General features: G+C 47.9%; 1 protein-coding gene across 2 annotated transcripts in view; it reads left to right on the forward strand.

Annotated features, from left to right (window-relative positions):
- LOC139276207 (lebercilin-like protein) overlaps positions 1–13100 on the forward strand; it is a 242903-nt gene that overhangs the window by 129692 nt on the left and 100111 nt on the right. For both annotated transcript variants that reach the window (XM_070893834.1, XM_070893835.1), the window contains one exon: positions 8319–8412. In XM_070893834.1, the coding sequence (XP_070749935.1) occupies positions 8319–8412 (94 nt within the window). The remainder of the gene's footprint in view (positions 1–8318; positions 8413–13100) is intronic.

A 13100-nucleotide genomic window follows, 5' to 3' on the forward strand; every position in this document is an offset into this window, starting at 1 on the left:
GACTAACTTGCAGAAAGCATTTGGACCAAGCCAAACTGCAATTCACAGACAGCCACGAGCAACCCGAAAAGGACACCACCAACTTCGACCCTCCAACACATACACAAGTGGCAACTGACATCACGGTTGACCATGAAGCTGAACTCGCCATTCCCAACAGCCCGGCAAGGCCAGCTGCCCAGCAGCCCAGCGAAGAACCAACCAACTCACCCCCACCTGCATTTGTACCGAGACAATCGACAAGGGAGTGAAAAGCCCCAGATCGTCTCACCCTGTAAATAAGTGTACCATTGACTTTGGGAGGGAGTGATGTTATATATGCAACCCAAGGCAACCTGTATCATACCGCCACCAGAGGGTTCACCTGTTGGTGCCCCAAGGGATCCCAGCATCCCTTGGGAGCACTGTATATAAGCAGGTTTCCCATGCTGTACCAAACACTCTGGGGTTTGAATAAAGGAGCTAAGGTCACACTTAATCATTGTCTACAGTACTCAGTTGCATTACTTTACTATGAGCTTAACAATTATTACATTGCTGTTTGTGGTAGTTGCTGTGCGCAAATTGGCTGCCGTGTTTTTCCTACTTTATAACAGTGACCACACTTCAAAACCCTGGCCAACTTTTTCCCTTTATGACATGGGGTACCATTTCCACTTGGGGTGACCACTTCCATACAAAAGAACATAAGAAATAGGAGCAGGAGTAGGCCACACGGTCCCTCAAGCCTGCTCCGCCATTTAATAAGATCATGGCTGATCCGATTATGGACGCAAGTCCATATAACCCCTTATTCCCTTATCAGTTAAGTAACTGTCTATCTCTGTCTTAAATTTATTCAATGACCCAGCTTCCACAGCACTCTGAGGCAGCAAATTCCACAGATTTACAACCCCTTGAGAGAAGAAATTCCTCCTCATCTCAGTTTTAAATAGGCGGCCCCTTATTCTAAGATGATGTCCCCCAGTTCTAGTCTCCCCTATCAGTGGAAATATCCTCTCTGCATCCACCTTGTCAGGCCCCCTCATAATCTTATACATTTAGATAAGATCACCTCTCATTCTTCTGAATTCCAATGAGTAGAGGACCAACCTAAGCGACCTTTCCTCATAAGTCAACCCTCTAATCTCCAAAATCAAATTCGTTACATCCTCAAAGAATTCCAGCAAATTTGTAAAACATGACTTCCCCTTCATAAATCCATGCTGACTCTGCCTGACTGAATTATGCGTTTCCAAATGTCCTGCTACTGGTTCTTTAATAATGGACTCCAACATTTTCACAACCACAGATGTTAGGCTAACTGGTCTATAGTTTCCTGCTTTTTGTCTGCCTCCTTTTTTAAATAGGGGTGTTACATTTGCAGTTTTCCAATGTGCTGGGACCTCCCCAAAATCCAGGGAATTTTGGTAAGTTACAACCAATGGATCCACTATCCCTGCTGCTACTTCTCTTAAGATCCTAGGATGCAAGCCATCAGGTCCAGGGAATTTATCCGCCCTGAGTCCCATTATCTTACTGAGTACCACCTCTTAATGATTGTGTTAAATTCCTCCTCCCAGCCTCTTGACTATCCTCTGTTGGGATATTTTTAATGTCCTCTACCATAAAGACTGATACAAAATATTTGTTCAGAGTTTCTGCCATCTCCATGTTCCCCATTACTAATTCCCTGGTCTCGTCCTCTAAGGGACCATCATTTACTTTAGCCACTCTTTTCCTTTTTATATATACCTATAGAAACTCTTGCTATCTGTTTTTATATTTTGTGCTAGTTTACTTTCATAGTCTATCTTCCCTTTCTTAATCATTTTTTTTAGTCATTCTTTGCTTGCTTTTAAAAGCTTCCCAATCTTCTGTCCTCCCACTAGTTTTAGCCACTTTGCATGCCCTTGTTTTTAATTGGATACCATCCTTTATTTCTTTAGTTAGCCATGGATGGCTATCTTTTCTTTTACACCCTTTCCTCCTTACTGGAATATATTTTTCTTGAGTGTTATGAAAAATCTCCTTAAATGTACACCACTGTTCATCAACCTCCTACACTTTAATCTATTTTCCCAGTCCACTTTAGCCAACTCTGCCCTCATAACTTCACAATCTCCTTTATTTAAGCTTAGTACACTAGTTAGAGATCCAACTTTCTCACTCTCCATCTGAATTTGAAATTCAACCATGCTATGATCATTCATTCCAAGGGGATCCTTTACTAGGAGATTCTTTATTAATCCTGTCTCATTACACAGGACCAGATCTAAGACAGCCTGGTTCTGTTACATACTGCTCAAGGAACCCGCCCCTTTGGAACTCTATGAACTCTTCCTCAAGGCGGCCCAGACAATTTGATTTGTCCAATCAGTATAGTGGTTAAAAACACATGATTATTGCTGTTCCCGAAGGAACAACAACAACAACAACTACTTGTATTTATTTAGCGCCTTTAACATAATAAAATGTCCCATTGCGCTTCACAGGAGTATTATAGACAAAAAATTTGACACCGAACCACATAAGGAGAAATTAGGGCAGGTAGGAGGTAGGTTTGTTTTAAGGAGTGTTTTAAAGGAGGAAGGAGAGATAGAGAGGTGGAGAGGTTTAGGCAGGGAATTCCCAGGTTTAGGCAACAGAAGGCATGGCCACCAATCGTTGAGCGATTATAATCAGGGATGCTCAAGAGGACAGAATTAGAGGAACACAATTATCTCAGGAGGCTGTGGGGCTGGAGGAGATTACAGAGATGGGGAGAGGCGAGGCTATGGAGGGATTTGCAAACATGGATGAGAATTTTGAAATCGAGGTGTTGCTTAACTGGGAGCCAATGTAGGTCAGCAAACACAGGGGTGATGGGTGAGCGGGACTTGGTGTGAGTTAGGACACAGGCAGCCGAGTTTTAGATCACCTCAAGTTTACGTAGGGTAGAATGTGGGAAGCAGGAGTGCATTGGAATAGTCAAGTCTGGAGGTAACAAAGGCATGGATGAGGGTTTCATCAGCGGATGAGTTGAGGCAGGGGCGGAGACGGGCGATGTTATGGAGGTGGAAATATGCGGTCTTAGTTATACTGCGGATATGTGATTGGAAGCTCAGGGTCAAATATGACAGCAAGGTTGTGAAGTGTGATTCTGCCTCAGACAGATGTTAGGGAGAGGGATGGAGTCGGTGGCTAGCGAACGGAGTTTGTGGCGAGGAACAAAAACAATAGCTTTGGTCTTCCTCAATTCCATCTTTTCATCAATGGCCTCTTTTTAGCGCAGAAAAGAATTAAATTCCTTTTGTTTTCTTTATGCAATTATAAGTTGTGAAAGGAAAAATAAATCCACAGCAGACAGTTCATACGATGGGTTTTGCTGAGATTAACTCTAGTATAAGGACTTTGCTCTGGACTGAACGTCATTAGTTTCATTGGGCTTAAGTTTCGGACTCACGCGAGGACAGCGCACATCGGAGAGGCCCGCCTAATTTGTAGAACAAAAATTGTGCCGAGTACTTACCTCGCGGTTCTCCGAAAGCTGTAGGCCCATTTCCAGCTCGGCGCGGCGCAGCAGGAGCTGCTGGGGGCGGAGCGACAGCCCTGCGCCCAAAACAGTGCCAGCAGCGGCGTGCGTGCGCAGTAGCTCCCAGCCCTCCCAGCACGTCCTGTCTCTGGGCGACGACCCTATCCCTGGCCGAAGGGACGTCGCCGCTATGCCCGGCCGAGTGGCCCGCCACCGCTTACCTCATCGTTGGCGGGGCCCGCCCGTCCGGCCTCTCGCTGGGTGTGGGCCCCGCCCAAAGTGTCGGCAGCAGCAGCGGCCCGGCATCAGCTGCATGCAGGCCCCGCCCAAAGTCCTCGGCAGGGCACGTTCAGCTTCTCCCCGTTCATCTTCTCCTTCCCCCCCCCCGTTCATCTTCTCCCCCTCCCGTTCATCTTCTCCCGCCCCGTTCATCTTCTCCCCCCCCCCGTTCATCTTCTCCCCCCCCGTTCATCTTCTCCCCCCCCGTTCATCTTCTCCCCCCCCCCCCGTTCATCTTCTCCCCCCCCGTTCATCTTCTCCCCCCCCGTTCATCTTCTCCCGCCCCGTTCATCTTCTCCCCCCCCCGTTCATCTTCTCCTTCCCCCCCGTTCATCTTCTCCCCACCCCCCATTCATCTTCTCCCCCCCCCGTTCATCTTCTCCCCACCCCCCGTTCATCTTCTCCCCCCCCGTTCATCTTCTTCCCCCCCCCGTTCATCTTCTAACCCCCCCCCGTTCATCTTCTCCCCCCCGTTCATCTTCTCCCCCCCGTTCATCTTCTCCTTCCCCCCCCGTTCATCTTCTCCCCCCCCCGTTCATCTTCTCCCCCCCCGTTCATCTTCTCCCCCCCCGTTCATCATCTCCCCCCCCCCCCGTTCATCTTCTCCCCCCCCCGTTCATCATCTTCTCCCCCCCGTTCATCATCTCCCCCCCCCACCGTTCATCATCTCCCCCCCCCCCCCCCGTTCATCTTCTCCCCCCCCCGTTCATCTTCTCCCCCCCCCCCCGTTCATCTTCTCCTTCCCCCCCCGTTCATCTTCTCCCCCCCCGTTCATTTCTCCCCCCCCCCGTTCATCTTCTCCTTCCCCCCCCGTTCATCTTCTCCTTCCCCCCCCCGTTCATCTTCTCCCCCCCCCCGTTCATCTTCTCCCCCCCCCCCATTCATCTTCTCCCCCCCGGTTCATCTTCTCCCCCCCCGTTCATCTTCTCCACCCCCCCCGTTCATCATCTCCGCCCCCCACCCGTTCATCTTCTCCCCCCCCCCGTTCATCTTCTTCCCCCCCCCCCGTTCATCTTCTCCCCCCCCGTTCATCTTCTCCTTCCCCCCCGTTCATCTTCTCCCCACCCCCCATTCATCTTCTCCCCCCCCCGTTCATCTTCTCTCCCCCCCGTTCATCTCCTCCCCCCCCGTTCATCTTCTCCTTTCCCCCCTGTTCATCTTCTCCCCCCCCACCCCGTTCATCTTCTCCTTCCCCCCCCGTTCATCTTCTCCCCCCCCCCCGTTCATATTCTCCTTCCCTCCCCGTTCATCTTCTCCTTCCCCCCCCCCGTTCATCTTCTCCCCCCCCGTTCATCTTCTCCCCCCCCCCGTTCATCTTCTCCCCACCCCGTTCATCTTCTCCCCCCCCCGTTCATCTTCTCCCCACCCCCCGTTCATCTTCTCCCCACCCCCCGTTCATCTTCTCCACCCCCCCGTTCATCTTCTCCCCCCCCATTCATCTTCTCCCCCCCCGTTCATCTTCTCCTTCCCTCCCCGTTCATCTTCTCCCCCCCCCCATTCATCTCCTCCCCCCCAATCATCTTCTCCCCCCCCCCATTCATCTTCTCCCTCCCCCCATTCATCTTCTCCCCCCCCCGTTCATCTTCTCCCCTCCCCCCCCCGTTCATCTTCTCCCCTCCCCCCCGTTCATCTTCTCCCCTCCCCCCCGTTCATCTTCTCCCCTCCCCCCGTTCATCTTCTCCCCTCCCCCCCCGTTCATCTTCTGCCCGCCCCCCCCCCCGTTCATCTTCTCCCCATCCCGTTCATCTTCTCCTGCCCCCGATCATCTTCCCCCCACCCCATTCATCTTCTCCCCTCCCCCCGTTCATCTTCTCCCCTCCCGTTCATCTTCTCCCCTCCCCCCCGTTCATCTTCTCCCCTCCCCCCCGTTCATCTTCTCCCCCCCCCCGTTCATCTTCTCCCCCCCCCCCGTTCATCTTCTCCCCCCCCGTTCATCTTCTCCCCCCCCGTTCATCTTCTCCCCCCCCCGTTCATCTTCTCCCCCCCCCGTTCATCTTCTCCCCCCCCGTTCATCTTCTCCCCCCCCGTTCATCTTCTCCCCCCCCCGTTCATCTTCTCCCCCCCCCGTTCATCTTCTCCTTCCCCCCCGTTCATCTTCTCCCCACCCCCCATTCATCTTCTCCCCCCCCCGTTCATCTTCTCCCCACCCCCCGTTCATCTTCTCCTTCCCCCCCGTTCATCTTCTCCCCCCCCCGTTCATCTTCTTCCCCCCCGTTCATCTTCTCCTCCCCCCGTTAATCCCATTCATCTTCTCCTTCCCCCGTTCATCTTCTCCTCCCCCCGTTCATCTTTTCCCCCTCCCCCACCTCTCTTCTCTCTCCCCCTCCCCCCCTCTCCCCTCCCCCCCTCTTCTCTTCTCTTCTCCCCATCTCTTCTCTACCCCCCCTTCTCTACCCCCCCTTCTCTTCTCTACCCCCCTTCTCTTCTCCCCCCCACTCTTCTCCCCCCCCCACTTCTCCCCGGTGCTACAGTAAGTGAGTAGAAATAATTTTTTATTTATTGAGTGATTTTTAAAAATTATTTTTTGTATTTTTTAATTGTTTTATTTATCATTTATTATTGATGGTGGCTCTTTATTTGTAAAAGTGAAGTGCTTAATGTTTGTAAACCCCCCTTCCCCGACACCCCCCCATCGCTCGACCCCTATGCCTGATTTCTAAGTGTAGGCAAGGTTTTACTGAGCGTACAAAAATCTACACTTACTCCATTCTAAGTTAGATTGGAGTAAGTTTTCCCTGCCTAAACTTGCAAAACAGACGTAAGTGGCTGGACACGCCCCCTTTTGAAAAAAAACTGTTCGAAAATGAAACTATTCTAACTGACTGGAACTGCAGCAAACTAAATGCCAAGAATTGCAATTTCTAAGATGCTCCATTCTAAACTAGTTGCTCCAAAAAAATATGAGCAACTCAGGCCGAAGCTTGAGCCCATTGGTTCTCGAGACTGTAAAACTTGATGCCAACCTCACATACCTCACAAATAAAACCCAACCAATGGGTACAGAAGCTAATAACTTTGACAGCTTTGCAGCATCAGCAAGTCTAATAAACACGGTTTACACCAACCATATGAGTGTGTTCCCTCAGGCTTTGGACTGCTGTAGCATCTGAGGGAGTCAACTGACTAAACATCTTCTGGCTTGAAGCCACAGAGTCTCAGGCACGGCAAGCTGAATCACCAGCAAGCCACCTCATCACACCACTTCTCAGAGGCTGTTCTGACTAGTAAACCTGCAATGATGTGAATGGAGTAACTAGTTCCTGATATTGCATGTTTTTCGGAAATATATTTCATATGCATTCCAATGCCATTCTATGGTTGGCGCAATAGAAAGTACTCTCGAGCATTGAGGCTGGTAAAAGTTAGCATCTGGGGGAAGTGTACGTGCTTAAGTCAATCAAGATGGATAGTTTTTAAGTTTCTGAGCCAAATTGCAATAGTAAATGCTCACATGTTCCTACCACACCCTTCATTTAAATGATAAAGTTTGTTTCTTATAGTACTTTTATAATGAAGTTGCATGATCAGCCATGATCATATTGAATGGTGGTGCAGGCTCGAAGGGCCGAATGGCCTACTCCTGCACCTATTTTCTATGTTTCTATTCTTCCCCCCCCCCCCCCCCACCAGTCTCTAGGTTCTCCCCATACCACATCTTTTGACTTGGAGGGCAAGTTGACAGCCTGCTCTTGTGTTGAGTTGCAGCCATCCGTTAAGGTAAACCAGAATGGGATATGGGGATTTTGAGAGCAAACCAGCCCTGCATCGCCTGAACTTACTGCCTCCCATGATAACCCATTTAAAGTCAGGAACTCTTTGCCGTAAACCAGAGACATTATCATCCTGCCATTCAGAGGCTTTGGCTCTTTATACTTTTTTTTCAAACTCATTCTCTACAATACAGTGCATGAAGCTTCTATCTAGATAACACTTCATATTGGTGACTGTACTGTGCATCCTTCTTGTTGTGTAGGCATGCCTGTTTACTGTACGATGTCTGTAACACTGTCTTGCAACATTGAATGTATCCATGTACTGTACACACCTTACCGGTACACTAGAGGGTGCTGTTGCTGGAGACCCAGGGGTTGTCTGCACACGGCAGGTAACCCAGTATAAAAAGGAACACACAGCTTGTTGTCAGCACTCAGGAGCTGCTAATAAAAGACTGCAGGTGTCATGTATCTCACATTACTGTATATAACTGTATCTTACCATGCCATACATGATTGTAACTGGATATGACCTGGAACAATAATCATACCTTACCACCAGCGATGCACTTGCAGGAGACACTCCATACCTGTCCCACTGAGGTATATAAAGGGAGATCTCAGGCAAGTGCAGCACTGGAGAGCTGTGAATTAAAGGTGCAGGTCCTGAGTGACCTTGACTTCAGCATGTGTCTCGTGTAAGTCAGTACATTAGAGTCAGGACTTTACAGCAGGTCTGCACAGTTAAAGCACCATACCCTGCCTCGTGGAGTCATTACTAAAGGTGCCTACATACACCACACTTCTGATATTGATTTCTTAATTTTTCTTAGGAGAAAGAAAGGCGGCTAGAAGCTAAAAATATCTACGCTAATCGGAGGCTGCAGGGGATTTCAAAGAATGGCGTGTCATCACTAAGAAAGAAAGGTAGATTAGTCTGGGTGTATTCATGCACTTTTGAACAATGTTATTCAATAACATTCTGTCAATAGCCTCAGATCCTAAACTCTGTTGTTTCAGGGCAATTGTTAACCATATATCAGTAGCAGAGTTGGTGTGGCTCTGTTGGTAGACAGCACTCATGCCTCTATGTCAGAAGTCTGTGGGTTCATATTCCACTCTAGATATTAATCCCTCACGATGGGAGGGAGAGGGTTGGGGGGGGCGATTACAAATTTTAAATCGGGGAACGCGACTCCAACCCACTGCGTACGGACCTGCCGCCATTTCTACAGCGGTGGGTTGCAAGGCGTGCATGTGTCCTGTCTTGGAGAGGCGGAACACTTCACTGTTATATTTAAATCAGCCTCCCACAGTGCAATTGGGAGCTTGATTTAAATTTAACAGATGCTGGCCGTGTTTACCAGGGCTTGGGAAACCCTGCAACGAAAGGGCAGCTAGAGCTGCTGCTTCCAGCAGGCTAATGTTTGTTGGAACATTCCTTGTGGGCCTGGAGGTGCAGGAATGCTCCCCACGGCTCCTCAAGGAAGACTTCGACCTCTCTTCCGACAATCACTGCCTCATCGACCCCACCTACCCCACCAATCCTGAGCTCCGATCTTGAGCCGCCTGCCAGATTCTGATCACATCCCCCCCCCCCCCACCACCAAGCTCCAATCACAAGCTCTGATCTCTCCCGATTTCCGGGGTCCGTCCCTGTCAATCTGGCTGGCTACCGGGCAGGAAGCGAAAAAGAAAATGTTAATGAGGTCCTACCATTATTATCAGCTGGATCTCCGTGTCTCTGAGCTTAAGGAAAAAAAGGGCCTTGTAAATGTCTGGTGTGTCACCCAGGTCGGGTGGCACAGTTTAATGTTTATGTTTTGCAGGTAGACTCTAAAAGAGTTTCGAGGTTTTAGATGCATTACCCTGCTCCCCCACTCCCTCCCTGCCTCCCCGTAAATATTGGGGCCTATGACTCGACCACATAGTCTAGGCAAACACTTCAGTGAGGAATGCCAGATTGTTTGAGGTTTCATCCTCTGAATGCGACGTTAAATCAAGGTTCTGTCTGCCTGGTTCTGTGGTTCCGAGATCCCATAACAATTCATGTCGATTGTCTTGTCAAGATTTTTTGGTCAAGTTCTTTATGTTAACATTTAACATTGAAAATGTAACCAGTTATAATAAGAATTCCCTATTTAAACAAGCTTGAGTGACACTGCACTTTCAGGCTGCATTTGACTAGGTTGATTCCTGATCATAATCCTCTGACATAATGAGCAAAGATCTACTAGTATATGAAGAAAGAAAGAAAGATTTGGATTTATATAGCGCCTTTCACAACCACCGGATGTCTCAAAGCCACTGTTGTAATGAAGGGAGTTCTTCTGGTGTCCTTATTGGTGTGTTCAAAATGGCTGCCACCTTTGCTTGTTGCTGCACTTGAAATTAATCAATTGAGTGTGAAGTGCTTTGAGATGTTTGAGAGAGCACTTTGTTGTATTTGAATTGTTGTGGAAAAATATTTCCGAGACTGTATAATATATATAAAGAGAGGTTTATTAAATCGGAGACAAAGCTTTGGGAGAAGTGTTAAAGACCCCTGTCTTTGAACCATCTTCTCAAATTGGTATCTGCAGTGAAGTTCTTTTATCTTACAAATTACGTCACTTTACAACACATGCTTTAGCACTACAAAGCTTTGACTATCGAAGGCTAAGCTTTTGATATAACCCATCCTGCACTGTGACAGGGCAGTATAAACAAGTGCAGGTTTTTGACACCGGTATAAACAAACATACCCAGTACTTAACTTTCCAGTGTTCATGATCTCACTTCCCTATCTCCATTAACTCAAGGCAAGCATTCCTTAAAGTCTAACTGTTTAAAGCATAATGCATCAGTATTGTCCCTTACAAAATTCATTTAAAGGGGAAAATAAAACAAATGTTTGGTCCCGTATACTAGTCCAGTATATGTCCAAAAATCCGCTCCAACAGAATGCAGAGGTGAAGCAATTGTCTAACCTGCTGTACTATCCAAGCTCCTGTGCTACATATGCAATAACTTATTTTTAGCATCCTTTCTAGGAATAAATTTAATGAAAAATATATACAGGAAAAATAATAGTACACTCACTGAGTTAGTAGATGGAAATGTTAACAGGACGATGTGAGATGACAGCGAAAAAGAAACGGGCAGAAAAAGCAACAAACCCAACTGATCAAGTTTATTTTTTACAGCACGCTCATAAGCGAGTTATATTCAAAGTGATGAAGAATCACTGAGAGCTGCTGCGTCATTTCACTGTGATGCTACAAACTGTGCAGGAGGGTGTGGCTTTGTGCCACCACAAAACAAAGCCACACAGGCAGACGGACAGGGAAAAAATAAGTTTCAATTTAATTCTGTGAATGCAAATGGTTCCAGTCCCACCCATTTCCCTATCTTAGGTGTCCAGGAATATTTGGCAGTGTGGTCAATTATTAAATATTCTGATTTTAATATTTTGATGCTATACATATTTACAAGTGCACAGTGTATCTATCGTATGCAATCAAAAAAAATGCTCATCTGTCTTCATTCTCCTGAGATCATCAAGTCAAGCTTTTCCGCCTAAATAAATGATTTATTTCTCCTGATCAAAATAATGCAGTATCAGTATTCTTCCTATGTGTGAAACTCTGTCTCTCTGCAAGATGCTCTGCTCTAGTGGACCAGCTAAGTATCTAAACTGATTGCAACAGGCAGATTAATATAACTAGTATGACTCAAATATGCAGTCACCTGCAGGAAAACCAAGTATGTATTACTCGCAGCATCTCTGCTTGGTATTGGAATTATTTCAGTAAATATCTTCTTGCAAGTACTCGAGGAAAGCACACAAGAAAGAAGCATTTAATGGAATGCAAAAATGGACACTGCGCAGGAATTGAGAGGTTAGGGGAGGTTGCTGAAACCATGATTGAAGAGAAGATCTTAGAATCATAGAATGGTTATAGCACGAAAGAAGATCATTCGGCTCATCAAGCCTGTGCCGGCTTTCTGCAAGAGCGCCTCAGCTAGTCCCACTCCCCCGCCCTTTTCCTGTAACCCTGCAAATCTTTTTCTTTTTGGTACTGTCATGTATGTACATGCTGTTTATAGCCTCTAGATGGTGTCATTGTTGGAGGCCACTGAGCAGCAGGCACATGATGCTGCTCTGGTATAAAAGGCCAGCCATTTTGTGAGTCAGGCACTTCTGGCTGTAATAAAGCAGGAACAAGGTTGTACCTTGTTCAGTTAAACAGTACTCAGTTTGTGCCTTTATTGCATACATAACATTTGGCGACAAGAATACAAGAACCTTGTCTGCAAAATGAGCACGGTTGGATTTTTAGAGTGATTCGTGGAGGGAAAAGATTGACAGACTTTGTGAGCCGTTTGAACCAGTACTTCGTGGCCAACAAAATGAAGGGGGTCGACGATACAGATCGCGCCGGGCCATGTTCCTCACTGTGTGTGGTTCAAAGATCTACGGTCTGATAAAGAATCTACTCATGCCTAGTGATCCAGCAGAGAAAATGTACGAGCAGTTGTGTACATTGGAAGGGAGCACTTCAAGCCAGACAACGGCATCATCATCTCGAGGTACAGGTTTTATACACACGTTCGATCGGAGGGCCAGAGCGAGGTGGAATTCGTTGCCGACCTGAGACGTCTAGCGGGACCGTGCAAGTTCAGGATGGTATTGGCAGACATGCTGCGGGACTTCTTTGTTATCGGTATCAACCACGAGGTGATCCTGCGCAAACCTCTGGCAGTGGAGGAGTTGGATTTAAAAAGAGCCATCCAGATCGCTCAATCATGTAAGAAGACGGACAGGAGTTTAAACCAAATATTGGTGAAGAACCGAACCTCGGAAAGTACTGTAAATGTGATTGATTCGGCGTTCGGCAGAGCGGTACATGGCAGGGCCTATCCGGCTGCGTTCACGAAACCTGTGGCTGCCCAAAGTTCGCCAGCGGGAATGTATCCAACTTGTCCGTGTTGGCGTTGTGGGGGAAATCATCGGCACCAGCAGTGCCGATTTAAGCAATATACTTGCAAAGGCTGTCTGAGCGTGGGGCATCTCCAGTGCAAGTGTCCGCAGATGAGCAAGCCAGCTGCGACACACCACATAGAGGATGAGAGTCAGACTAGCGCGGATCCGGATACGCAATCCAAGATGCCAGAGGAGGAAGTGTATGGACTGTACTCTTTCGTAACCAAGAGTAAACCAATTTTGATTATGTGAACTTTAATGGGATACCGGTATCAATGGCCCCAAGTTTCCACACGTGGTGAAAAAGGCACACCTCAGAGCTGGGCGCCTGTTTCTCGCGCCGAAAACGGCGCCGGAAAAAAAAAAGCGGTATTCTCGAGCTCCTTGGAGCTCGATGTCTGCTTGGCGCGGCGCACAGGGGGCGGAGCCTACCACTCGCACCGATTTTGTAAGTAGGAGGGGGCGGGTACAATTGAAATGAGGCTTCTTGGTGCCGGCAGCCCTGCGCGTGTGCTTTGGAGCGTTCGCGCACGCGCAGTCTGAAGTAAACATTGGCACTCGGCCATTTTTAAAAGTGCTGCAGAAAAAATGAAGATTTGTTTCTTGGACCCCTGCAAAGGCTTGTATTTTAATTTTCTTGATATTTCTG

The sequence above is a fragment of the Pristiophorus japonicus genome, chromosome 11 (assembly GCF_044704955.1).
Source record: "Pristiophorus japonicus isolate sPriJap1 chromosome 11, sPriJap1.hap1, whole genome shotgun sequence".
Classification (NCBI taxonomy): Eukaryota; Metazoa; Chordata; class Chondrichthyes; family Pristiophoridae; genus Pristiophorus; species Pristiophorus japonicus.